The sequence below is a fragment of the Plasmopara halstedii genome (genome assembly GCF_900000015.1).
Source record: "Plasmopara halstedii genome assembly, contig: Scaffold_2061, whole genome shotgun sequence".
Classification (NCBI taxonomy): domain Eukaryota; phylum Oomycota; class Peronosporomycetes; order Peronosporales; family Peronosporaceae; genus Plasmopara; species Plasmopara halstedii.
In genome coordinates this window covers 1,686,025-1,710,360 of record NW_020188969.1, presented here as the reverse complement: position 1 = coordinate 1,710,360, position 24,336 = coordinate 1,686,025, and the positions used below count along the sequence as shown (strand labels likewise).

Below are 24,336 nucleotides of genomic sequence, written 5' to 3'. Positions count from 1 at the left end.
CTCCCAGTGGAAGTAGTTGTCGCTCCCAAGGAGGACTTCACTTCTTCTAGACGACATGAGCGAGGCTTGAGCGTTCTTGCGGCTGTTAACCTGTTGAGTTTTATGATGTTTGTTGTATCACAGTTACGACCTGTTGACTCTCAACGAGTTGCGGTACCTTGTGAAGAGGTTACCGATTCAGAATACTGAACGTAGCACATGAATATATAATCAGGTCGGAAGAGAACATGTGTAAAGCTCAGTGAGCACTATGTATTGGTGACGCAAACTGTTAAAGTGGACAAGCACTTAAGTTTGCCGTGCGAGACGTTTTACCGAGCTAATTTTTGCTGCATCTACTTGCTCTTCGCCGAATTGCCGTTTTGACATAATGTTTGCAGACAATTGGCACGAAACCGTTCGGGTCTTTTTGAGATGTGTCGAGTAGTCCCGGCAACGTGATCGTTTTGTAGCGTCTGACAAGATAGCGGTATCAGATGTAAAAAAATTGTGTTTAATATTCATTTAAAGCTAGACGAAGTCAAGGAAATCGTGATACGCAATCAAACAAGCACATGGTATTTGAGAGGATCTCTGTTCCGATCTGAGTGGCGCTTGGAGAACCTATTCTCTGTAAGTTTCGTATCGCAATGTAATGGAGTCAAGCTTTTTTTGCGCAATAAACATGGCCTGTTGCACGATCGATGTTGTCCGATTGTGCAACAAGCCTTGCATCTTGCGGCTAGTTGACGCGTTTGACAATCGAAGCTCCGCCAGCGTTGCGGGCAATTAGCGCATAATAGGTTCCAATCCGTGTCAATCGCCGTTTCACCTCGCTTCACTGATGATATACACTTCGCAGAAATAGCATTAAGCTTTAGCCGTAAATGTTACTCAGAAAAATGATGATTTACATCCTGCTTGGATGAGCCAACCCGGTTTCGCTAGACTTTTATGATTCATTACTCTCGCGTGTAACAGCGTACATCATCTGAGTTTTAGAATATAATGGTCATATCTCACATGGCATCTGAATGGGGAAGATAGTGTTGTTTCTCAAGAAAACATTGGACAAGATATCATGCACGTCATCGTAAATTTGTTTCACAAACGATATTTGCAGTGTATTTCTATCATCCAAATATGATATCAATATAAACAAATTGATCTCGAGATCATATTCGTGAAAAAAACATACGCTTTTATCAAGAATGCTCAAACAGTGGAGATTTAAATATCATAGTTGCCCTCAACGTTTAAAATACGTAGTCGTGCAAAATATGCCGTTGGCTATGAGGGCGAAGTACGAAATTGTACGCATCGATATCGCTTAACAACGGCTCATACACATACAGGCTCACCATCCAGTTATTTGTTGCTTGTTTCTATGCATTCCATGACATTGCAACTTAACGTTTCCACTCCTCGCAGCGCTTATATTTGATGGTGGCTGATCTACAAACAAACCAATAGCAATTCGAAAGCGTAATCCACAAAGGTAAGGTCTGGTTTCATTCACGTACTTGACGTGACTTAAGCCCATATTGTCATGGACTGCTAGAATGAGACACATGTTCTGAGCTAGCTTTTGCGATCTGTTTATAGTGTTTGCAATGCATAGTCAGATTGCATCTCAAAAATATTACGCCCCATCTATGGCCGAAAAATTAACAATGTCCCTTCTGATCACGCATATGACGCGAATAGAAAATGAGACAATCCGCTTTGCTTACGCAGGTAAACAACTTTATGCGCGGTAGAATTTAATTACAAAAGTGATCCGATTAACAAAGTCACGCAATGCAACAAGAATTTACGATGAACCTTGCACAGCGAAAGCTGAAATTTGTAAAATTTGCTTCAGCAAAAGCACAGAGAATAGGATTTAAGGTTCGCAGAACTTAAGCCCGCTTAAGTAATCAGTAGTTACGTATTGCTTGTATTACCAAAAGTGATACGTTTATATGACACATTGCGTGTTGATGCCAACTTATCTGTTTCACGCACATCTTTTTTGTAAAACATCGCATACCATGAATTGATGATGGTACTTCATCATGCGACTTCATCATAGTTTATTTCAGCTTCTTGATTTTTACGGATAGTAGTGTTATTTGCAAACCGTTACACCCTCACTGCCAAAATATGAACCCCCTGGGGTCATAAGCGTTTATTTTTATCTAAAGACTAACGTGAATTTAATGAAAGCTCTACACGAACCGACAAAACTGTCTTCTCTACAGGCCACACGATCACACGTTTCCTTAGCTCAGCATTCTTAGTGTCTGTCGTCATCGTTGCGGTTTTTGCACACAGCATGCTTGTTTTTCGAAGCAGACACCCTACTACTGATAATAATGACGTCCAGCACACTACCCTTAGCTCATCAAAGCTAGATCAGTCACATGGCTTATACTAGTCTTGCGTGATTTACATATATCGTTTGAGTAGAACGAATGCACATTAGTCATCAAAATACACTGAACTTAGCTCGGCAAGTAAAATATTCTCGTCTGCAGGCACAAGGGTCAAGCAGATGTCAATACGGCACATTGTAATCATGGCTTTCAAGCTAAAGCGTGGGCGCGCAGTCGTACACGCATACGCGAGATACGTAACCTAGCTTTACATTTGTGAGAAGTACCGCATATGGCTCGATGAGCAGCGATCGGAGAAATTAGCTCCCAATTTGAAGACGATTTTTTGGTACGACGGCATGACGATAGTGCCGAGTAGTTATTGACCGTTAAATCGAAAAGATCTTGCCTTGCTTACTTTGTAGCGTTACAATTAATTCTCAATGAAGCTAATAGCGGGCCAAAACATCACATGGATCTCTATACCGCGTATTTTAAAGCGAGACGTCGACGTCGAAACGTGGAGTCACATCCGGCCCCAATTCATGCTAACAGCGTTCGAGCTTGTATACAAGAGTCTAATGGCACCGCAAGTTGGTCCCCACTCGCTAGTGGGAAGCACGTTGCGCTGCACCCCCGTCTCTTACTTGGGGTTGAAGAAACAGTGTGTGCCAAATCATAAGCGGCGACGACACTAGAGTAATCTTGCCGGATTATGATGTCAAAGTCTCAGACATCTATGGAGTAGATCTAGCAACCAGATATTGATTATGCTTGAGGTAAACACGTTGACACAAATCTTTTTCACATCGAGAAAAACATATCTTGTCGATCGAGCAGAGCAGGCTGACACGCATAGGCTTTCGAGATTGTAAGAAAGTATTAATCTATTTTCAACGTGAATTAGCCGCAGATACCAGTTGTCCTTTGGATGTGCTCTTATCACAATCGAAGCCTCACAATCAGATCGCATTAAACAAAGCGGATGGTAGAGCAGTGACAAAAGTAAGTAGATATGTTGCTTCACCTACACAGTACGGTGCGCTACATCCACCCAATCTGCTTCACCTTTGGGTAGATCATGGGAATAAAAACAATGTTACGAATCCTGAAAGTCACATGCTAGCCATGTTGTGCTAGCCATTCGTTATGGGTGTGCAGAATTTACTTATTTTTTATGCTACGACCATAAAGTATGTGATAAAATGAGGGCACAAATTCCTTCAATGACTGCTATAAGGTAAATTTATCGTTATCAATTACACGCTGATCATCCAAATTAGTTCATTTACGATTTTTGTCTGCCTTTGTCAGGTACGTTCTTTTCGTGTGGCATTCGACCATTGTTGAGTATTTGGCGTATGAAGCTCAGTCGTTCTGGGGGGATATTGTCGAATCTCTACAAAGTGCAGCCGGGCTGAGCTGAATCTGTCGACCTGTATCTTTACCAACGCCAGAATCATTTCGTGGTAGTGCTTGCCAGATCATACATAAAAGATTAGACTCTGTAGTGGCATTGATGGCGTTTTTCAACGCAAGCTGACAAACGCAATTTGTGCAGAAGCCTCAATGAGTGGCAGTTTGTCGCTATAACACCGCAGCTACTATGCGCATGCGTATCGGAGAACACCTTAACCATAAGAACGAATGCTTGCTGTTACCCTTTGCATATTATTTTTCGGTTTAAAGTTTTCACTTTAATAGCGCGCAAAAATAACGTTTGTATGCATTCTCAGCGAGCGAAACCGAGCGCTATTTGAGTAAGTAGGTAAGTAAATAAATAAATAAATAAGTAAGTAAGTAAGTAAGTAAGTAAGTAAGTAAGTAAGTAAGTAAGTAAGTAAGTAAGTCAGTCAGTCAGTCAGTCAGTCAGTCAGTCAGTCAGTCAGTCGGTCAGTCAGTAAGTTGGTAAGTAAGTAATTTTCATAAACGAGTATTGCGATCGTTTTTGTATTCAGGGTGGTATAGATTCAAATTAATCTTATTTAATTCAATAATAAATACACATGTTTTATCTACTTGACTTAAATCTAATGTCGGTTACGTGATGCTAGCAGATGCCACCCTCGAGGCTATCCCTGCGGTGGATGCTCTTAGCAGCCCACATGTCTCACAGATCTTTACTTCAAAAAATAATATTATGTACGTACCATTACTTTGGTATCTCTGAGAACTGTAACGAGTGCGCGCACCATAATACGATGCTTACTCCGTACACTCTCTTTCTTCAAGACGGCAAAACATATGAATACACGCTTATTTGTCATCGTAAGATATTGCACAAATTTGTGACGCCTCAATAAGCAAAATTTCCCTCCCTCTCGTGCACCATACAAACCCAGCTCCTCCGAACGTCATCCGCATCCAACTTCTTCGTATCGTGATCGTTTGGCTTAACGAACATTAAATAAAAGTGCAGTTTTTGGGGCAAGTGTACTCAAGACCACCATTTCAGCTCGTCATCAATGAGCTGAACCCGGCTTGGAAAGCCAAGCTTCTAAAGTCACAATGACCCCTCCCGATCTGATCACGTCGTCTTATGGTTTCAGACCCTCAGAATTGGCTGTGCGGCGCCGTGACAAATTCTCTATCTAGACGTGCCAGTGTTTTGCTCATCAAAAGTCCAAAGCGATCACTCAAAAGATGGCGAGCGCTTGTAGCTCTTCAGTACAATCCAATGGCAAAGTTGTACTTATTGACAGCTTTTCGAAATGAATCACAGCCTTTAAAAAAGACTGAAACGTCATAAACGAGATGAAATGTTTGGATTTATAAGGACAACATGGAACTTTCATTCACAGCCTTGAATGTTATCCCTATAGCTGCACCATGAATCACTTAACCTTTTTTGTAGAGGTTTCAAAGTGACCGTGTCATGCTGGTATAAACTGCATTAGACTTGTGCAAAACGCCAACTCATTTCTTCAAGGCCCAATAAACACCAATATACGGTAATCTTGTTCTCACAAGCTTGATCTGCACGACAATGACCAATTTAGATGCTCTGCACCGCTATGGACAAATTTATATGGCACGTGCATAGGCGCAATGTGGCCTAAACACCTGAATTATCACACAGCTGAAGGTTGTTGATGCGCTAGACAGTCCTTAGGGAATACTCAGCCACTCCCATAGCATCTCGCTTGGAGTATTTACTGTATCGAAAAAGACGTATCTGTCAATCTTGAGCAGTTAACGGTATCAATTGGCAAGGTTACGAGCACTTAACAAATGCTACTGACCGCGTAAATCCACAAAAAATAGCGTGTGCACCAGAATAATGGTTGCAATTAGTCTCAGTATACACGCACAGTACGCCAATTGGCGGCAATTTCCCTGGCACAGAAAGTCGGCAGCGGCAGCGAGTCGGAGGATTTGCCCTCTTTTTTTAAACCCGCTTTGCGCATTGCTCGAAAATAAGTGTCTATGACATCACACTGTATCCATTATAAGGGTATTGCTTTGTGATGCAATATTTGGCCTTAGGATATGTGTCAACTGCATGGCGCACTCTCTTCTTCGGAGATAACACGCTTGTAGGGCTTATGTCACCGACATGCTAATACTTATATCGCGTAAGAAGAGCCGTTTGATCTTTGGGGGTAGCCGTTCAACTCCTCACACTTGCTCTGAAATGGTTTTCACGGTAAAATTGCCTATGATTATAAAAATGAGCTCAGCTCCTATTCGTGACCAAATGTACCATTGCGAGTAATAACGGATACTTTATCATCTTGCAACTCTCTGCAAACATCCCGTTCAGCCGATCTTCAAGGCCCATGAGAAATTCTGCCGTTTGTGACGAGGGAAACCTTTCAACGCCTAGGACTAGCTGAGTCGCTTCGTCCACGATTGAATTATCCCTTTCGTCACTAAGTCTTTTGAGACTCACTGCCCAGCTCACTACCGTCTCACCATTACCTTCAAGCCGTGAGAAGGATCTATCGTCTTTAATAGCTTCGAGGCTTGACTCTTGCAAATTACAAATACCCATATTTTTCAACTCTGGTACAAAAGTCTTTTTCGTATTTACCTGCTCTGGAATGAAGTGTTTGCTTACGGCTGTGACTAATCATTTTGCCAGAGGTACGCAGTGAAGGCTGCGACAAACTGTCGCACATTTCGAGATTTATTAGACACACTGTGTTGACCGCACTAAGTAAGTTCTATATCTTTGTATGTAACTCACTGCCATTGAAATCCTTCAAAATGTGCTTAGGGTACCTGATAGTATCATTGTTTATCAGTTCACCGAGTTACATGTTCTGCATCGAAGCTGTTGCCGCTTCATGTCCACGCCAAAAGTGAATCTGCTTTCGGGAAGAGAATAATTTAAGGTTCACAAATTTACACAACGTGTAAAGTGCGTGGCACCTAGCGTTTATGACGTTCACCCAATATGTAGCTCATGACACTAAATCCACGGTATATAAATCGATTTTGCGTCTAGATCAAGACAGCAATCCACGTTGTCAAAGTTTCGCAATAAAGATTAAACTTTGTACTGAAATAAGTTACCCTGTCGCAAGACGCTCGGATATTGTATCTAGGTGGATATAATGCCTTAGCCGTCTCTGTACTGCTTCGACTTCCGCGCATCAAACGTGGTCGAATGATGCACATGATTATATCAGGCCTCTCACTGCTTTACAACGCCGGTGACGTCGACATTAAAAGCCAACAGCCCTGGGTTGTGAGCACACTATTCTTGAAAGGAATCGCTCTCTTTAAGACCGACTTCCATTGACCAAGACCTTACAAGGTACAATACAACTCAAATCTTTTCCGGTGTGTTTTCTTTAGCCTTTTGGAACTCGATTTTTCTGTGAGGGGGCTCTACACGTCTCTATCGAAGGGTCACACCGGGTGCAGATGGTTAATGTCGCCACAGATATAGCATCTGCGGGCGCCATGGTACTGCTCGGTAGCTAAGCGACCTCTCCCATTTTTCCAAGCATGTTGAAGGTTCATTGCCTTCAACGCGCTCCAAACGGTAGACCTCTCCAAATCCAGCCGGCCCTCGATGCACGTGACTTGTATTTTGCATTTTATGGAACACTCACCGCATCCTCGAAAGAGGGTGGTGAATGGCCAGCCGCACCTTTTCGGATTCTCTTCATGGAAGTGGTAGGTATTTTTGCTTGCGGAAGAGGGTCTGTCGCTATCATGTCGATAAGAGTTTGAAACATATGGGCATGTCTTGCTCATTCTTGCCTACCTTGGCGGTTGATCTTACATGATCAGGATGGTTGGGGGGGGGTGAACGCAACATTGGTTGCTTAAACACTAACTATATTAATAATGTCTCTTCTACGAGGGTACTGCACGAAAGTGCTCATTTTCGCGCGAGGTCACTTAGCTAAGAGGCCGCTAGCGCAACGCGCTAATTCTCCGTTTGTAGCATAACCAAATTCATGTTCAGCTCCAATTTTCTCACTCCATTTTTTTTCAACTCTGCCGCAATAGGCTGGACGCCTAGCATCAGCGGTCTCATGTGGGTAGGAGTCAGTTGTTCTTCCCCCGCCGCTTGATGGGGCGTTTTTAGTGATGTATTGGTAAAGTATAGAGGTAAGCAAATAACATTCCCGGTCCTGGGGCGCCAGATGCCTTTCCCTTTGGGATCGACGGAAGACACGAGCTTACTAAGCGTGTTTAAATGTTCCAAGACAGAAATCTGACAACTCGTGTTTGTCTTTACACATAATACAATCTTTAAAGCTCGGTGATCGGATTGACAACAATTGCTATCGAGCGCAATGACGCTTTGACTTATGGAATCCGCATTTACAACACACTGAGGCTAGGATGCACGTGTACGATCAACATTGAGTTTAGTTTAAGCTAATATTTTATACGTTTACTATCTACAATACTTAGATCTATGTTTTGTCCGGCAGCTCAAGTACCATCATCCTCAACAGTTCAGTATTTTTATACTTCTGAGCAGTGCATCGTGCACGTACACCATAATACGGTACGTATCAAACTACAACTAATTGTCCGTTTCGGGTCCGGAAGGGTTAGAATAGGAGCGCAGGGGGCTTTTTGTCACAGCCTGAATGTCATTTCTTTTGACATTCTTTTTCGCTTTGCATAATACAATATTGACAAAATAGCTACATTTTTCATTCTGTTTTTTCATAGGCTTGTATTATTTATATGTCGTCAGCGTACACTAAGACTATCGGTGGCAAGCTGCAGCTAAAGGGTGGCATTTCTCTCAAAGCCAATACGTCGCATAAGCACAAGAAAAAGAGCAAACATGATAGCAAGAAGCGCGAGTTTGATGCCACAGTTTCAACCCCCGCCAAATCTTTTGAGCTGGTCAAACTTCGCGGCTCTGGACGCATCTTGAGCTCAGGTACGACTCTCATGGGGCAAGTTGGCACTAAATTTTTGCAAGAATTGCACGTGGGTGATGCAATTGTGATTCATCACCCAACGTCATTGACGGAAGAGACGCGTATCGTGCGCATGGTACTGAGTGACGTATCTGCTAGTGTCAGTTCCGCTCTTAGTTCGGACTTGGTGTCGTCCACGTCCTTTTATTATATAAAGGCGCCTCCCAAAGGTGTTGAAGAGGAAGAGGATGAGCAAGAAAAGCACAAGAAGAAGCGAAAGATGGATGAAGAAATTGCGTTTGGAACATATGCTGGAGGAACGGAGAAGGGTGGACAATACACTTATAGAGTTAAGAAGAGCGGGGCGTTTGGAGGGTATACCATCGTCAAAGAGGTGGAAGGGAAAGATTGTGAATGTTTGTATAATGCTGTGGTCTGATAAATATATATGGTGGGGATTTTGTAGAGTGCAGAGGTGGAAAGGAGTCGGGAGGAGCTACTTGACATTCGAGCGAAGAAGAAAGGAGATCGACATTGCATGTGATCATTTAAGTGAGTAATTGATCATGCTCAGTATGATGTGGAGAGTATTAGCTCTGGTGAAGTTGACAAGAAAAGATACAAGAATGCATTTTCGAGCTTGATATTGTTATTTTATCGATGCGAACAACCATATTGGGAGACTTTACCTGAAAATAAAATTCTGAGAGCACACCGACTCAATTGACATTGTTACGTGTGTTTGATTTGATTGATAATTAACATACGAGAAGCTACAAGTTCCAAGATTTGATATATCAAAAACAATAGCTTTATGTCGTAGCCTACTTTAGAACATGAAACTCCATAATTTGCTAGAGATGCAATTACGGGTAGCAAAGACGGCAGTAACTCGTGCCTCTGCAGACGATGCTACGCGACTGCGCAAATTTTTAGAGAAAGGTTGTGGCAAGACTATAGTGCTGACAGGTGCAGGGATTTCTACAGACTCAGGCATACCTGACTATCGAGGTCCGAACGGCGTATACAATCGCAATAAGGACTTCCGGCCTATTCAGTTTCAGGAGGTTACTTCCTTGTTGTATGACAATGTTCTGTCTTGTAGTACTGAATGAAGAATTTGCTTTTAATTGTATCTAGTTTATTGGAGCTCACGCGTATCGTCAACGCTACTGGGCGCGCAGCTTTCTCGGTTGGCCAAAGATTCGAAATACGCAGCCAAATGGTTCACACTATGCACTTACAGAATTGCAACGGATTGGCATGGTCCCCAGTATTCTTACACAGAATGTAGACCGCCTTCACACAAAGAGTGGTTCGCATAGCGTTGTAGAAATGCATGGTTCATTGTATGAGGTAGAATGCCAGGGCTGCGGTCAGGTGACGTCTCGTCAGAGTTTCCAAATGGCACTGACAGAATTGAATCCAGAGATCGCAAGATGGCGACAAGGACATCGAGACGAAGACATTGGCGATGTCGCATCTAGTGATTCAGTCAATCCGGATGGTGATGTCGATATTTCGTGGAACTACGATGACTTTGTCTATCCCGAGTGCAGCAATTGTGGCGGTATCATGAAACCCAGGTATTCTTTTGTGCAGTTTGTGATGTTTGCGAAATAAGTCTTACTGAAGTTGTGAAATTTGTATCAGCGTTGTTTTCTTTGGTGAAAATATGCCAGTGGCGACACGAGCGGATGCTATGGAACGTGTAAGTGATGCCAATGCATTGCTAGTGGTGGGCTCGTCGCTCAGAGTTCTGTCAGCCATGCGTCTCATTAATCATGCGCACACTCGAAAGATCCCAATCGCAATCGTAAATTTAGGTCCCACACGTGCAGATGAGCTGTGCAGCTTGCGTATTGATAAGCCATGCATGACCATGCTTGCAGAAGTTGCAGATTTATACTAGTAGAAGCTTTGGAAGCTGATAGATGGAAGAATATGATTCAAATACAATCGAAAATGCATAAAGATATTACAAAAAACGCTGCAGACTACAAAACAAGCTTTGCCGCCGGGAAAAACATGCAATTATCTCTACTTGTTGTAATTAAAAGCATGTCATAGCTTGCACCATAAGCTACTTAGCTCCAGACAGTACGTGTCGGTAGCATTGAAGAGGAGCTTCCAATAGGTAAATTTGGCCTCGGAAGGTTTTCTAAGCCCCCTGACTTTAAAGTAGGCACCCGAGGCGACAATAAATTGGATTTCTCCATAATCTTAGCAGAATCGTCTTCCAAGGACGGAGCAATCTTATTATCTGACACCGAAGTAGCTGCTGCCTCGGTTTGTTCATTGGATGCCTCGGTCTGAGTTTCCGTTGCCATAGACTTTAGGTCGTTACTTGCTTTGCCAGAGGCAGCAGCCGCGTCTGAGCGGAAAGTAATAGATGTAGAATGATCGAACGGTAAACGTTCCATAACCGATTGGCTAGCAGTCGCAAACACCGGGATGGCTGCCGCAGCCTCACGCAGCTGAGCCTCTGAAAACTTTCGCGGGGTAACAGTCGACTCTTTCACACCGAGTACTGGTCCTTCGTACTCGGGCATCGTTTTTTGTATCGCGCGGCCAAGAGCATGAATACACTGCACCACTTGTCCCAAGTTCGACTGATTATACAAATCCACCGTTTCAAACAAATCAAATTCCGCGACACCAATGGTGCGGCATGCGCGGACGAAAGCGCTGACGTTTTCCATTTGCTTAAATGGTATCGATGACGTCTGTATCTTGGCAATCAGTCCTGGCTTAATCTTGTTCATCATTGTGCACAACATCACGCCATCCCTCAGACTGTCACCAAAGCTCGCCAAGAACTTCTCATCCAGCACAGCCTCAATCCACTCCTGAGCTTCTTCCTCTGCCGTAAGCCCAGAACTAGCGCCTGTCCTTGTCAACCCATGAATAGATGACGCAACAGGTTTGTCATCTAAAAAAGTGGAATCCACCCCTTCAGTAAGCTCTGCCACTGTCGCATCTATCTCTGCCTTCTGCGGTATGTGTTTCGGAGGTGAGCTTTCAACCTCTGGCTGTGAGTTCGACGTCATGAGATGATCTACTTTCCGAAATCGAGTCAGCTGCTCAATCTTTTCATCCGATGGAGGCGGCGGAGGAGGTGGAGCACGATACGCACTCTGTGCAGCGTCTGCACCAAGCATGAGTTTATTCGTATGGGACGTCGTCTGTCGCTTCATAGTGCGGTAGCTACCAAGTGTCTGTTGGACTGGGACATTCTTCCCACCAGCAATCTGGTCGGATGTAAATGAGCGCTGATTCTTGCTGCTTTCCTTGACTCCAAGTGTAGGGCCCTTAAAGTCAGGATAATTACGCTGTACAGCACGTCCAAGAGCAAAAATACAGCGTACTACGTTGCCCAGGTCTTTAAGCTCAAATAAATCCACAGTCTCAAAAAGATCAAACTCATTGACTCCCATGACGCGGCAAGCTTTTAAAAATGCCGACACATTTTCCATCAACTTAAAGGGCATCTTGGACTTCATCTCGATACGCTTCACAACACCCGGATGAATTTTGTTGGCGACTGTACAAAGAATAATACCATCACGAAGACCTTCACCAAAGTCTTCGCCAATTTCCATCTCTGAAATCGTCTCGAGCCACTCGCACGCCTCGTCCTCCATATCGTAATCGTAACGCTCAGCAGCCTTGCGCGCTAACTCAGCATCAAGGCCATAGCCACCACCACGGACTTTCACAGGTGCACGGATAGACATTGTCGTAACTTGTTCTTGTTGATGAGGATAGTGCAATCTGTACTAGAACTGCAATTTGAGAGTGCGGACAACGTGAGAGAGTCGGTCGGACGGTACAGGACTCGATTACCAGCTGGTAGGAGTAGTAATCCGCACTGAAACTTCTTTCGAGAATTTCCTACGTAACGACAACACCTTACTATAGTATCACTTAGTTGACTCTTAGTAATATACACTATACATTGTCCAACTATCTGTGTTATTGCAGTATAATGTCATTCCAAAATTTATCGCGGCTAGATTGTAGTAATAATACGTGGCAGGGAGATTTTATGATGTTATTTATTAATACAGAGGGTCAATAAGGTCCACAAACTCTGGTTTGCGTTGGAGGCCATATGGCTTTTGAGACATCAGGTTTGCTATGTTAGGAACAACAAGCTATAAGCATCTTTTCATGAAGACAACATCTCATGATCCATGAAACCGGTTCTTAACACGACAGGACTACAGGTGCTAGCTGTATTATAGTACAAGTCAGGAAATACGATGTAGTAGTATGTTGAAGAAGTAATAGTTTCTTATATACAATAGTACTTAGCATTACTATATCGCTAAGTACAATACTTTTGGTGGTCTGCAAACTGATATATGTAAACATTTTTTTCTCATAATGACGTGCTTTACGGGTCATCTTGGTTCAAATGTGGCTTTGGCGACAATTTTGTTGAGTCCCACGCTTGTGCTAGCCGTTGGGTCGATAGTAATGGCTGCTTCTCTTCCTTTGAGCCAGCATGGTCTTCGCTGCGTTGGGAGATTGCAATGGGAGTCGTCGGCTCACTCACTATCGTAGCCGAATACATAGTATTTGTACTGTTATGACCATAAGCTGGCTGCTTGACCTTAACAGAGCATGAAGCAGGTGTCGTGTTTGCTTGCTCCATAGCGTGATGGTATAGCTTCGACTTGAAAGCGAATTCCTGACGCAACATATCAAGCTGAACATTGGCTGGGACGCTTTGAATAATCTTCCAGAATGACCATATTATCAGCAACAAAAGGTGCTCACTCACAAGGATCATAAACATGCGTGTGGTGAGTGAGAAACACGCAAAGTCTGGACCAAACCGATAATGAGAGAAATCACCACCAAGAGCGTACGCAATTTGCTTCGAACAAGATGGCGAGAAAAATTCCATAGCACCAGTAGAGATAAAGATTAGACCGATATTGACAATAACTCCAGTCAGCGCTACAAAGTGAAGCATGTTGTGCCACTCTCCGATACCGCTGGCCTTGCGTGGAAATGGCCGTCGATTGGTACGGCATAACCGAAAGCCGTCACCGCGAGTTTTGAGAGCATTTACAATCATGCATGCGGCAGGCATTAGTGGCCACAGCATCGAGAACATGACGACAAAACCAAATTGTACGATCATATGGTGGTAGTCATCGTACGGATCATATGTCTCTTGCTCACCTTCAAAAAGGATTGCACGTGCTTTTGCGTTCAATAGCTCCACCTCGCTTTCACTATTCTCCAAGTACCGTGCTGACGATCGATTCATCAGACAAGCGATATTCTCATTATTACGTGCCTTCATGCTGTCGACACCACTTTCGTCATGATCGCTTACATTTTTGGTGCCGTCGTTTTGGTACGTCATTTCCGCAAGTAAACGACGTTCACCTTGAGCTTTGACCATCGCCATGACTTTACGATCAGTTCCGCGCAGTCGTTGTTCATAGTGTTTGCGGTGAATCCATGGAACAGCAACAGCAATGACGAGGTTAAGCAATTGAGTTATTATAATCGGCGTAAGAAAAAGGGTTTCCAAATCGAGGTGGTTGATGTCAAAGGTTACCCACCCACGACAAGGTATACATCGAGCTTCATGTATCCCCATTTCATTCCATGCTAGTGGACACGAATCACAATATGAACCCGACTGATTCATATACGGTCCAAAACAACAATTTGATGGATCATTCCAAATCAACGTATTCAAGAAGTTGGTTATGGTATCGCCAGCTCCAGGAATCACATATATAAATGCTAGCAAGAAAAACCATGTGTAGTAATTAAGAAAATCCATGAAAAATAGTTTACGTATCATTGACTTTTCAAACTGCTCAATGGTTTTCCAATTTTCCCACTCAGTAAACATACGCGCGGCTTTCGTAACAATGACGCTCCATTGGATAATGTCTACAAACAAACCGTATAAGACACCACCACCCAATATGTAAAACCACTGCACAGAAAAAATTCCGCTTTCAGGATATCGTACTTTAAGCACTTCAAATGCAGTAATCCAGATGGCAATGATAAACATCATGATTGAAATTTGCACTATCATAAAGCAAGCCACAGCCAAATACTTCGGATATCGTTTCCAACTTGGATAAAATTGATCCGGTAAGCCGGTTATTGGATTGATAAATTCATCGCCATGAAAGTTGGGATTTCGGTAAACGATCGTCTTTGTTTCAAGATTCTTCACCCACTTGTAATTAAGTTCATTATTGCGACGAGACCAAGCCTTGAGAAACCCGTAGCTCCAAATCACTGAAATCAAAAGTGCCCACCCTACTAGTACACGCATGTACATGGGAGTCCCCATAATACTTCGAAGACACGTCAACAGTACACCTAGCAACGCGATCGGGACCAGAGCTTTATTGTAAAAATCCATAAACGCGAAGTAGTAACCCACCTTTTCACCAAAATGAGCTCTGACTTTGTTTAAATAGTTTTCGGATAAAAACTCAAGCTTTTGTGTTCCAATAAATGTTTTCAACAAATATCTATTGGTCGTAGGATCATGAACAGGAAAAATGGATTGCACATTAGGGTGGTCTGGCCTTATCTTCGCCGACTCACGTATGATATGATCAATCACTTGAATTCGTTCGGCAGGAGTGACGATTGGACTTTCTTGTATCACAGCATCTACTTCACGCGAATTGCCGCTTCGTAGCCACGTTTGAAACTTCAGTCTTCGTCCATATGTGGCAAGCGCTTCATCGTTTCCACGAATTAGCAACACAAAATACTTACTTGCCTTCTGTCCATCGACTTCCACGCGACTAAAATCACCTTCCAATACATCAACGTTCAAACCACTGGCTACAAGCTTCTCGATCAATTTACTTTCCACCCCTGCACTGATGTCTACCGCCACTTCAGTGTTATTAGTCATCGTGCTATCATTCTTTTTGGATGTGTATCGACGAGTTACAATAGCAAAGTCGTACGTCGTCCCATTAAGTTCTGATCCCTTCAAATAACGATATTTACCGGGGTACACTTCCAGCGGCTCGCGTGGCTCCATCGATACCGGCGACTGATTATCTTTCAGTGCTAGATTCATGGCGCTGGATGACATCTGTCGCATAAAGCGACCTTGATTCAGATCGCTAGTTGGGGCAGGCGTCACTTCAGGTGTGGTGTCATCATCTTCCATCGTTTTGCGTAGCTCGAGTTTCTCTGGCGGATCTTAGCCGCATGACAAGCTAGTCATTTCTGCCCTTGTGTAGAAAACACTGATGAGATTATTTCATTTCGATACATCTACTATTGGTTTCAATATTCTCCTGGCCTTCAAAAGACGCAAAATGCCCAGTTATCGAGTATACAACACATTTTGACGACATAGGCGATAGCAGCGACTTCTTAAGAAAGCCCGAGCTCTCGTGAAGGCATGATTATAAGCAGAAACTGTTTATCAATCTTTTTAACTTGATCTTATCGATATGGTTCTTGTATTTCTTTGTAGATGACCAAGATTAGCAACAGCGACTCCGAATGCGAGTACGAGCTTTTGTATCCCGGAGACGATCGCACTAAAGAGATACTGAATAACAGCGACTACTACCAAAAGTATTTTTTAAATACCGATGCATTGTCCGAGTCCATGCTCTACTTGTGCGGTAGCTTTCCGGTGCGAATGACGCCACTAGTCGCGTCAGCTTTGGTTCAAAGGTTCACAAATGTGCGTTTTAATTGGACAACCAAGACGCTTCAGTCCTTTCTAGAAGTGGTCTGTTGGACTAGTGTCACGTATGCCACGTACTCGCTCTACGATGACATTTTACTTGCCTTAGAGGTTGGTACTTTTGTCGGTGCTATGATGTCAATCTGCGACGAAATTGTACTGCAATTTGTGCGTGGACTTGCGCGCGTGATTCGCAATCAACCAGGAGGTGGAGATTTACTGCAACGACTTGGTTTTGATGTGCCAAAGAATGGCAAGGCCCCAACAGATGGCCAAGAAATTGTGCTTCTAAAAAATTTAGTTTTCGGGTACTTTGGTGTAGTGGCGGTACGTTCTTTATGGGAGAATTTCCAGGACGTCAAGATATTTGCATTGCTCACGGCGTGCACTGGTGTGGCGTTTGTATTTACGGCCGAGTTCTTCTGTCTCTGGTTACCAACGCGACGGGTGGGATTGACGCTTCAGTCACGGTTTACAAAGGTCAGAAGTAATTGGCAAAATCACGGACTTCGCTCTTTAATCGAGATACTCTGCTGGATACTATCGACAAGTTACTTTTACTACAGCTCAGAAGACTTTTGGTGGGCCTTTCAAATGGGCACACTGGTCGCTGTTGGGGTGAGTCTGAGCTCTGGATTGGACCACCTCGTAGACATTGACGTTAATTGGACTGAAAATCTCGCATACGGCTTCTGTGACGAGGTTGCTTTGGACGACTCATTTATGAAGCTAGCAGGTTTGTTGGTAAAAGTTCAGCATTCACTTGAAGCCTTTGGCCGCGTTGTCGAGATGGAGGCCATGAATATGTACGAAAATTTTGGCGAGTAACAAGTTTTGACAACTTTTCCTTGGCCAACTCGAGATAAAAATGAAGAGATTAGTCTACATTTTGATTTTAAATGTGAAAATCAATAACTTGCGTAATTTCTGATAATGGCGCTATTTTTTGTAAGAAGTATTTCAATTTTAATTTGCAGAATCTCATGTAATTTTACCATTAATAATATTTTCTCAAGAAACGTCACGACATGGCAGCAGCTAACATGGCCCCTCGCATGCCAGTTCTCACCGCTGATACTACGCAAGTGCTCGTGCGCAATAGCCACATCCTTGAGATGCAATCGGATGTGTTGTTTCACATTGGTTTGACTATCTCGCAAAAGGAGCGTCAGCAGATAGCAAACACTTTTGGTGACGTGAAATTTTTCGTCACAGGCGGCAGTGCAGAGCGCATGACTCACTTCGCGCGCTTAGTAGCTAAGGAACTTGATATTGCCACGCCCTATGGCTACCAATTGGCACCAATCGGTAGTACATCTCGCTATACGCTTTACAAAGTTGGCCCTGTGCTTGTAGCAAATCATGGTATCGGCATGCCATCGATCTCTATTTTGCTACATGAAGTTACAAAGCTGCTTGAATACGCTGGAGCCCATGGTGCCACTTATATCCGCATGGGTACGAGTGGTGGCATTGGCGTCGAGCCGGGTACAATTGTTATTACGTCTGAGGCTGTTAATAATAAATTGGAAGCCGTAGAAGAGGTGGCTGTACTCGGCTCAACTGTGCTCCGGCCGTCCATTTGCTCGCCTGAAGTACGTAAAGATATGATTGCTGCCACGACAGATGTGGGGTTACCTTACACTGTGGGCAAAACACTTAGCTGCAATGACTTCTATGAGGGTCAAGGACGTTTAGATGGCGCCATCTGCGAGTATACGCTCCAAGACAAGATGGATTTCTTGCAAACATTGGCTAATGCTGGCGTATGTAATATTGAGATGGAGGCACGTTTGATTGCTGCTTTCTGTCACAAGCTTAATATTCCTGTTGCTGTAGTCTGTGTAACTTTACTAAATCGCCTTAATGGTGACCAAGTGCTCTCAAGTGTGGAAACTCTTCAAGAATTCGAGCGACGCCCTGCGTTAGTGCTGTTGCATTACATCAAAACAAAGGTTAATGCATCGACGTAGGTACATCATATACCATATCTGTTTTTAGCATATTTTATAAAACTATGATCACGTTAATCTTCACTAGCGAAAAGTTTGCCAAATAGCTATAGAATCCCAGAACGTGACACATGCTGTATCACGAAGCTGGTTTAGTGCTTACGCCATTGTAACATGGCTGTACTAGTGGTGTAATTTCTTGATGAAAAAAGTGCCTGTACGACCAGGTTATACTGCATAAGAAAGAATTGTAATCTACGCAACGAGAGATCGTTATGTCTGATAACTTCGAGATCTACGTTTTTGATGCTACAAAAATGGTCTCCTTCAGCCAACAGCTCGCATGCGTCAATTAAATCTAATTTTGCTTAACCTTTTCGGTTCGAAGGCGGCAGTCAATGGTGTCATTACGCCAGAAAATTTATTAGGATACCGAGAAATACGACCTGCCTTTGATGCGGTAATGCTGTTTCTATTACATCGAAGCTTTCAGAATCAACACCCTAGTTTGCTTTCGGAATTCATAGCTACGACTAGCAAAATTACCGCTATGCTCGGAGATTCACTTGATCACGTATTGTTTTTCGAATGATACAAATATTGCCTAAGATTTCTGCGATAAGACAGTGGTATCTCAGCTAGAACACTCAAAATTTCCTGGAAATCTTAAACGCAGTATGATTTTACTATTGGAAGGACGCTAAAATGCTACCATTTTGACGAAGCTGGTGATATTTAGCAGATAGTGTACACCACACCAATCCTTCATTTGGAGGCCACGCATGACAAGCATGATACGCCATGCTGCAAACGGACTCAATCGATGGACAATTAGGACCAGACATAAACACACAATTTTGAGCGCTCAAACACGCATTGCTTGTGCAGCATCGACCAGCCAAACTAGTACGTAATTTCGCCTCTAGCTCATTGTCAAATGGACATATTGCTAGATATTTTCCAAAAACTTACATTGTGCGGTTCATAGACCTCGAGTGGATGAAAAATCGCGATCCATTCTGCAATGTAAGTGCGTCAATTGCTGCTAAGATTGGTGTCAATCTCCATCGTCAGCCCAATCATCCGCTACACATTATTAAGACCAAGATTGAGAAATATTTCGAGACTTTACATCAATGCTACGGGTAAGACTTTTTATTGTCATATTGCAAGACCACCCCATACTGATACAATATGTCATTGTTATTGTTTTATATGTTGTAGAGGTCCAAAATTCACCATATTCGACAATCTAGACCCAGTAGTAACGACTTACGATTGCTTCGACTCAATGCTTGTACCTAAAGATCATGTGAGTCGCAAGATCACAGATACTTACTACGTCGACCAGAATCGTGTACTTCGTGCACACACAAGTGCACACGAGGTTGCTACTATGAAGCAAGGATATACGTCATTTTTAATCTCAGGCGATGTTTACCGTCGCGATGAGATTGACGCAAGTCACTATCCTGTATTTCATCAGATGGAAGGCGTGCGCATCTTTACTGATCTCGATGTCAGTATTCCACGATCCGAGAAGGTGACTTATGTAAGCAACGAGCTGAAACAAACGGTGGAAGGGATGGCAAAGGATCTTTTCGGTGACGTTGACATGCGATGGGTAGATGCATACTTTCCATTCACAGAGCCTTCGTTTGAGCTCGAGATCTTTTTTAATGGTGATTGGTTAGAAGTTCTTGGCTGCGGTGTATTGCATCACGAAATTGTACGCAATGCTGGTCTTGGTGAAAATGTTGGCTGGGCCTTTGGGTTGGGTCTAGAGCGCCTTGCAATGGTTTTATTCGACATTCCAGACATTCGTCTCTTTTGGTCTCAAGATAAGCGCTTTATCTCGCAATTTCAAGATGGTAAAATCACACGATTCAAACCGTACAGTAAATATCCCGCTTGCTTTAAGGACGTGAGTTTCTGGCATGACGATAATTTTCATGAAAATAATTTGTTTGAAGTCGTGCGAGACGTTGCCGGCGACATGGTTGAGCAGGTAACTTGGCTTAGCGCTTGAATGTCATCAGGTAACTTGCATTGGTTAATAGTCAAAATTTACTGTTGTCCATTGCAGGTAGCAGTTGTGGACGAGTTTACGCATCCAAAGACCCAGCGGACGAGCAAATGCTACCGTATCACGTATCGTCATATGGATCGTAACCTTACCAATAGTGAAATTGATGGTCTTCAGGAAATTGTTCGAGCTAAAATTGTGCAGTATCTCGGTGTTGAGCTTAGATAGAGTAGACAATAGCAGCTATTGCTTCTTGAAAGCGAAGCGAATTAAGAAGAAACAAATAGATCAAGACGCTGTTGTATACTGTTTCGTCTAATAGTCGCCGGATATTGATCTGAACGGTTTTCTATTGCTGAAGTGTGACATTGAAACGGATGCAGAGAGTGAGAAGGCGGTCGTAATAATCGACACAAGTCACTTCGTGGCGAGAAGAGGTCGAGACACAATGGAAGCGAATGATTGGAAGCGAAGATATCATAAAGAAACAAAGGTTGAAAATAATGAGATATTCTGAACTAAGAATGACTTGATGTTCTAGTTCTAAACGTTGTTTTGTTTCAATAGGTCAACAAAGAATTAGGTCGAAGGCTTCGCGTGCGGTCAATTCAAGTTTGTCTTTACGAGTAATGAAGTCGTGACTGAGATTCGTTTATTTTTTTGATATAGGAAACAAAATGTCGATTGGAAAAAGAAATCGCGCGTACACAAATGCTGAATGATGAGCTGCTACGATACAAAAGCCTTGAATATTGCGATGAATTGACTAAAGTACAAACACTGCACCATTTCTCTTTACCGTATGACTGTGGTGACTAACGTCTTTAAACTGTTTTCAGAAACCAAGTTTGATGTGCTCCAATTGTGAACGACTTGAGGCAGAGCTCGCAAAGCTTCAATTCATGCTTCGTACTGCAGAGAATTCTTCGAGAGTTAAGACACTTTCTGTGGTGACATCTCAATACGAAGATAGCAAGCGAAACGGGATTGTGTTTGCTTCTGACTGCTCAAAAGTCGACAACTTGGACGCGAAAGAGATCGCACCGGTGGCACTTGACGATAATTGTGAGGTTTCTCAGCGGATAGAAGAATTTAATAGCAACCAATTGGACGATGATTGCTATTCTCTTACTGACATGGTTGAGTCGTCTCTGGGAGATTTATTCAAGTATGCTGTTGTATTGGCTGGCCCTGTACCTATCAAACCTAAAGCCAAGTCACGTTTATCACTCACAGATCGTTTTAAGCCTTTGGAACTTCCGCGCATACGAAATGTGCAAGAGTGTATGGAACAAACTGAGCATCAAGGAAGCGCAAATGAGAGCAATCGTCCACGAAGTGCACCCAATAGCAAAGGACAAGCAACATCACCAAAAGGAGGGAGTATCTGGCCATTAAAGCGCCAGTCTCAGACAATTATCAATAATGTTAATGAAGCTCGAGTCCCATCGCCATTGAGACGAGTAGCGACTGGTTTTTTTTCAAGTTTTGTTCCAAATGGACTGCGGGGTGGAACTCCTTCCAGTGCTCCAACCACTCCTCCATTACCACCTACAGATTCAGTAAAGGCGACTACACCACCTCGACCAAATCTTGTCCCGGCAAGTAAGTTGTTGTGTGTCTATCCCCCGCACGCTGGAGAAGTACAAGAACTCGAAGGTTTAATAGAAATTTGCTTTCCATACGGAGACGATCCACCCTCAACGAGTGACTTTTCATTACCACAACTCAAGCGATCGCTGCAAGAGCGACATCGGACATATCGTAGTCTTGACTCGACATTTGTTCTAACAATTGCTAGTGCTAGCAATCCAACGGAAATTACATATGCCATTTGCGTGCGTTGTCCATTATTTCCAGACAAAGAAGACGATGTGAGCGAGACTCTCGATCCAGCATCTTTGGAGCCTCAAACACTTGCTGACGGACCGACTCAATGTTGTTTATGCTTATTAAGTCCTTATCCTTTCTTTGGACTATTTTTCAAGGTTTTGTATGGCATAGCAGTTCTATGGAATACAAAACGAAGAGAAGCATTGATGGCGAAAAAAGAGAAGTTCGAGACAGATCAAGTGGAGTCCATGCTTGAAAAACCGCTGGGAATGTTGGATTTTGTCGAGGTGTTTCAAGGTGTGATGGAACGTTTGAAAAAGATGCCAATACCTTCAATGGGAGGATGGAGTCGAATGCTGCTTTCCCCAAAAATCACGCATTTAGCCTTCCATCGACCTCATAGTTCGAGTTTATTGATCGAACGACGACATTTAGTTTTGGAATATGCCGCTCCAACACTTTTTGGATTACTTTCTGTCGATCAAGTGCTTTTTTTATTAGGATGTTTGTGTTCCGAGCGAAAAGTTTTAGTTGTGTCTGACCATGTGAATATCGTGAGCTCCTGTGTATTAGCCCTCATTACACTCCTCCATCCATTACAATGGGCTGGTCCAGTAATCACTGTATTACCACCTCGCTTAAATGAATTGTTGGAAGCACCCGTTCCATTGATTGCTGGACGTGTGTCGATCAATTGTGCTATGAAAGAAAACTTTTCAACTTTGGAACATCCAATGCGAGATGTGATTGAAATGAATATGGATCAAAACGCTTTGCATATGCACGACGAGGATTTAGTCACTTACCACGAACTTAAACTTCCAGAGGTTGACGAATTGGTGCATGAACTTGAGCCATTCTCAGCTTTACTGTTTGGTAAACATGAAGCACCAGACTTCCCAACGGTTGCACAAGACGAAGCATGTAAGATCATGTGTGCTAGAATTCATCATCATATCGAATCGATATGCACTCTTGCAATGATAGAGAGGGAGGAAGGGACGAGAAATGAGCCAAATGATTTTGATGAAACATCAGATCATGCATCTTCAGATAGTTCGTCACCATCCAGGGGATCGATAACTCGACTTGGTGCCGATCGGCGATGCAGTGCGATGGTTGCTGACTATATCAATCGATTTCAAGAAACTCAAATGTTTAGTATGTTAAAACTACACGCTCAAGGTGCACAGAACGAAAGTGATGACGGTGAACTTGAACTTGAGCTTGACGATAGTGAGAACGATGGTAGTGTGAATGAAGAGTATCACTATGGAGATTAAAGAGTTAGAAAACACTATTTATTCTTGAATTGACGACGGTCGACCTAAGTGTGACGTGAACCTGGTGCTGTAACTTGTTGATTGAAAATGAGCTACGAATACAGTTAACTCGGTGCATCATCGAGATATAAGTAAATAAAATACGATGTGAAGGCGTATTGATATTCGATTAACCAACCCACATTCTTGAGCTAAGATTTTCATATAAGTATGGAATCTTTTCTTTTAGCGACGAAATTTCCGTTGGTCGCCCAGTCGAATATACTAGAGCATGTACAATTGGATTATCTTCATAAGTCCATCAGGATTGTCAATGTGTACCCAGTGACCCGATTTTTCTAGCAAATGACGATAAACGTGCTTCTCCCGCAGCGCGTCGAGCCGACGGAGCAGATTGGGACTCCACATATTGTTGTTTGAAGCGTGCACAAAGTGAATTTCCACATCATTGCACTTTCTTGCATCTAAATGCTCAATGACAGGCCAAAGGTCCGTTGATAGAAACGATTGATACAATTCGTCAATAACATCAGCATTCATCTTCCACTCGTAAAGTTCTGGACTTTTACTAATGAGCCGCAAATTTGTCGTAAGCCATTGTGCTTCACCAAGTGCGACACCATGTCTCTGTAGCTCTTTGATGAGTTCTGTTTTCGAGTGTATAGGTACCGAAATCTTCTTAACGACAGGTAAAATTGTTTCAATTGAACTTGTGACGTCTCGACTTGCATAGTCGTTTTCACCTGCATCAGAGATTTAGCATAAGACTGGATTTATGTCAAACAGTGTCTCGTGTACCTGTGCCTGGAAGCGAGTCCAAGGCCCATACTTGGCTAGGAAGGGCACAACCT

At 43.1% G+C, this 24,336-nt stretch overlaps 9 protein-coding genes across 9 annotated transcripts in view; 5 read left to right on the top strand and 4 right to left on the bottom strand.

The window, feature by feature from the left end:
* Positions 1 to 4,347: 4,347 nt before the first annotated feature.
* On the bottom strand, positions 4,348 to 4,603 carry PHALS_02881 (uncharacterized protein; the record flags this gene model as incomplete). Its single annotated transcript, XM_024717342.1, has 2 exons — positions 4,348 to 4,386; positions 4,487 to 4,603. The coding sequence occupies 2 exons, from the start codon at positions 4,601 to 4,603 to the stop codon at positions 4,348 to 4,350; spliced, it is 156 nt and encodes a 51-aa protein (XP_024582850.1).
* Positions 4,604 to 8,495: 3,892 nt separating this feature from the next.
* PHALS_02880 (Protein of unknown function DUF1754, eukaryotic) lies at positions 8,496 to 9,221 on the top strand (the record flags this gene model as incomplete). Its single annotated transcript, XM_024717341.1, has 2 exons — positions 8,496 to 9,071; positions 9,144 to 9,221. The coding sequence occupies 2 exons, from the start codon at positions 8,496 to 8,498 to the stop codon at positions 9,219 to 9,221; spliced, it is 654 nt and encodes a 217-aa protein (XP_024582849.1).
* Positions 9,222 to 9,513: 292 nt separating this feature from the next.
* Positions 9,514 to 10,589, top strand: PHALS_02879 (sir2-family regulator protein; the record flags this gene model as incomplete). The annotated part of the gene is made up of 3 exons (XM_024717340.1): positions 9,514 to 9,744; positions 9,818 to 10,263; positions 10,331 to 10,589. 3 exons carry the CDS (start codon positions 9,514 to 9,516, stop codon positions 10,587 to 10,589), a joined length of 936 nt encoding a protein of 311 aa, XP_024582848.1.
* A 175-nt stretch (positions 10,590 to 10,764) lies between these two features.
* Positions 10,765 to 12,414, bottom strand: PHALS_02878 (Calponin; the record flags this gene model as incomplete). Its single annotated transcript, XM_024717339.1, has 1 exon — positions 10,765 to 12,414. One exon carries the CDS (start codon positions 12,412 to 12,414, stop codon positions 10,765 to 10,767), a length of 1,650 nt encoding a protein of 549 aa, XP_024582847.1.
* Positions 12,415 to 13,076: 662 nt separating this feature from the next.
* On the bottom strand, positions 13,077 to 15,860 carry PHALS_02877 (Protein required for meiotic chromosome segregation; the record flags this gene model as incomplete). Its single annotated transcript, XM_024717338.1, has 1 exon — positions 13,077 to 15,860. The coding sequence occupies one exon, from the start codon at positions 15,858 to 15,860 to the stop codon at positions 13,077 to 13,079; it is 2,784 nt and encodes a 927-aa protein (XP_024582846.1).
* Positions 15,861 to 16,011: 151 nt separating this feature from the next.
* Positions 16,012 to 17,219, top strand: PHALS_02876 (uncharacterized protein; the record flags this gene model as incomplete). Its single annotated transcript, XM_024717337.1, has 3 exons — positions 16,012 to 16,018; positions 16,079 to 16,095; positions 16,173 to 17,219. The coding sequence occupies 3 exons, from the start codon at positions 16,012 to 16,014 to the stop codon at positions 17,217 to 17,219; spliced, it is 1,071 nt and encodes a 356-aa protein (XP_024582845.1).
* A 200-nt stretch (positions 17,220 to 17,419) lies between these two features.
* Positions 17,420 to 18,239, top strand: PHALS_02875 (uridine phosphorylase; the record flags this gene model as incomplete). Its single annotated transcript, XM_024717336.1, has 2 exons — positions 17,420 to 18,157; positions 18,231 to 18,239. 2 exons carry the CDS (start codon positions 17,420 to 17,422, stop codon positions 18,237 to 18,239), a joined length of 747 nt encoding a protein of 248 aa, XP_024582844.1.
* Positions 18,240 to 19,125: 886 nt separating this feature from the next.
* Positions 19,126 to 23,485, top strand: PHALS_02874 (phenylalanine-trna ligase; the record flags this gene model as incomplete). Its single annotated transcript, XM_024717333.1, has 8 exons — positions 19,126 to 19,249; positions 19,332 to 19,488; positions 19,568 to 20,351; positions 20,430 to 20,582; positions 20,692 to 20,862; positions 20,937 to 20,966; positions 21,039 to 21,140; positions 21,209 to 23,485. 8 exons carry the CDS (start codon positions 19,126 to 19,128, stop codon positions 23,483 to 23,485), a joined length of 3,798 nt encoding a protein of 1,265 aa, XP_024582843.1.
* Positions 23,486 to 23,710: 225 nt separating this feature from the next.
* The window catches only part of PHALS_02873 (serine protease family), a gene marked incomplete at both ends in the record, with an annotated part of 786 nt that continues 160 nt past the window's right edge, over positions 23,711 to 24,336 (bottom strand). Inside the window, 3 exons of the mRNA XM_024717332.1 lie at positions 23,711 to 23,749; positions 23,807 to 24,228; positions 24,284 to 24,318. Coding sequence (XP_024582842.1) covers positions 23,711 to 23,749; positions 23,807 to 24,228; positions 24,284 to 24,318 — 496 coding nt within the window. The remainder of the gene's footprint in view (positions 23,750 to 23,806; positions 24,229 to 24,283; positions 24,319 to 24,336) is intronic.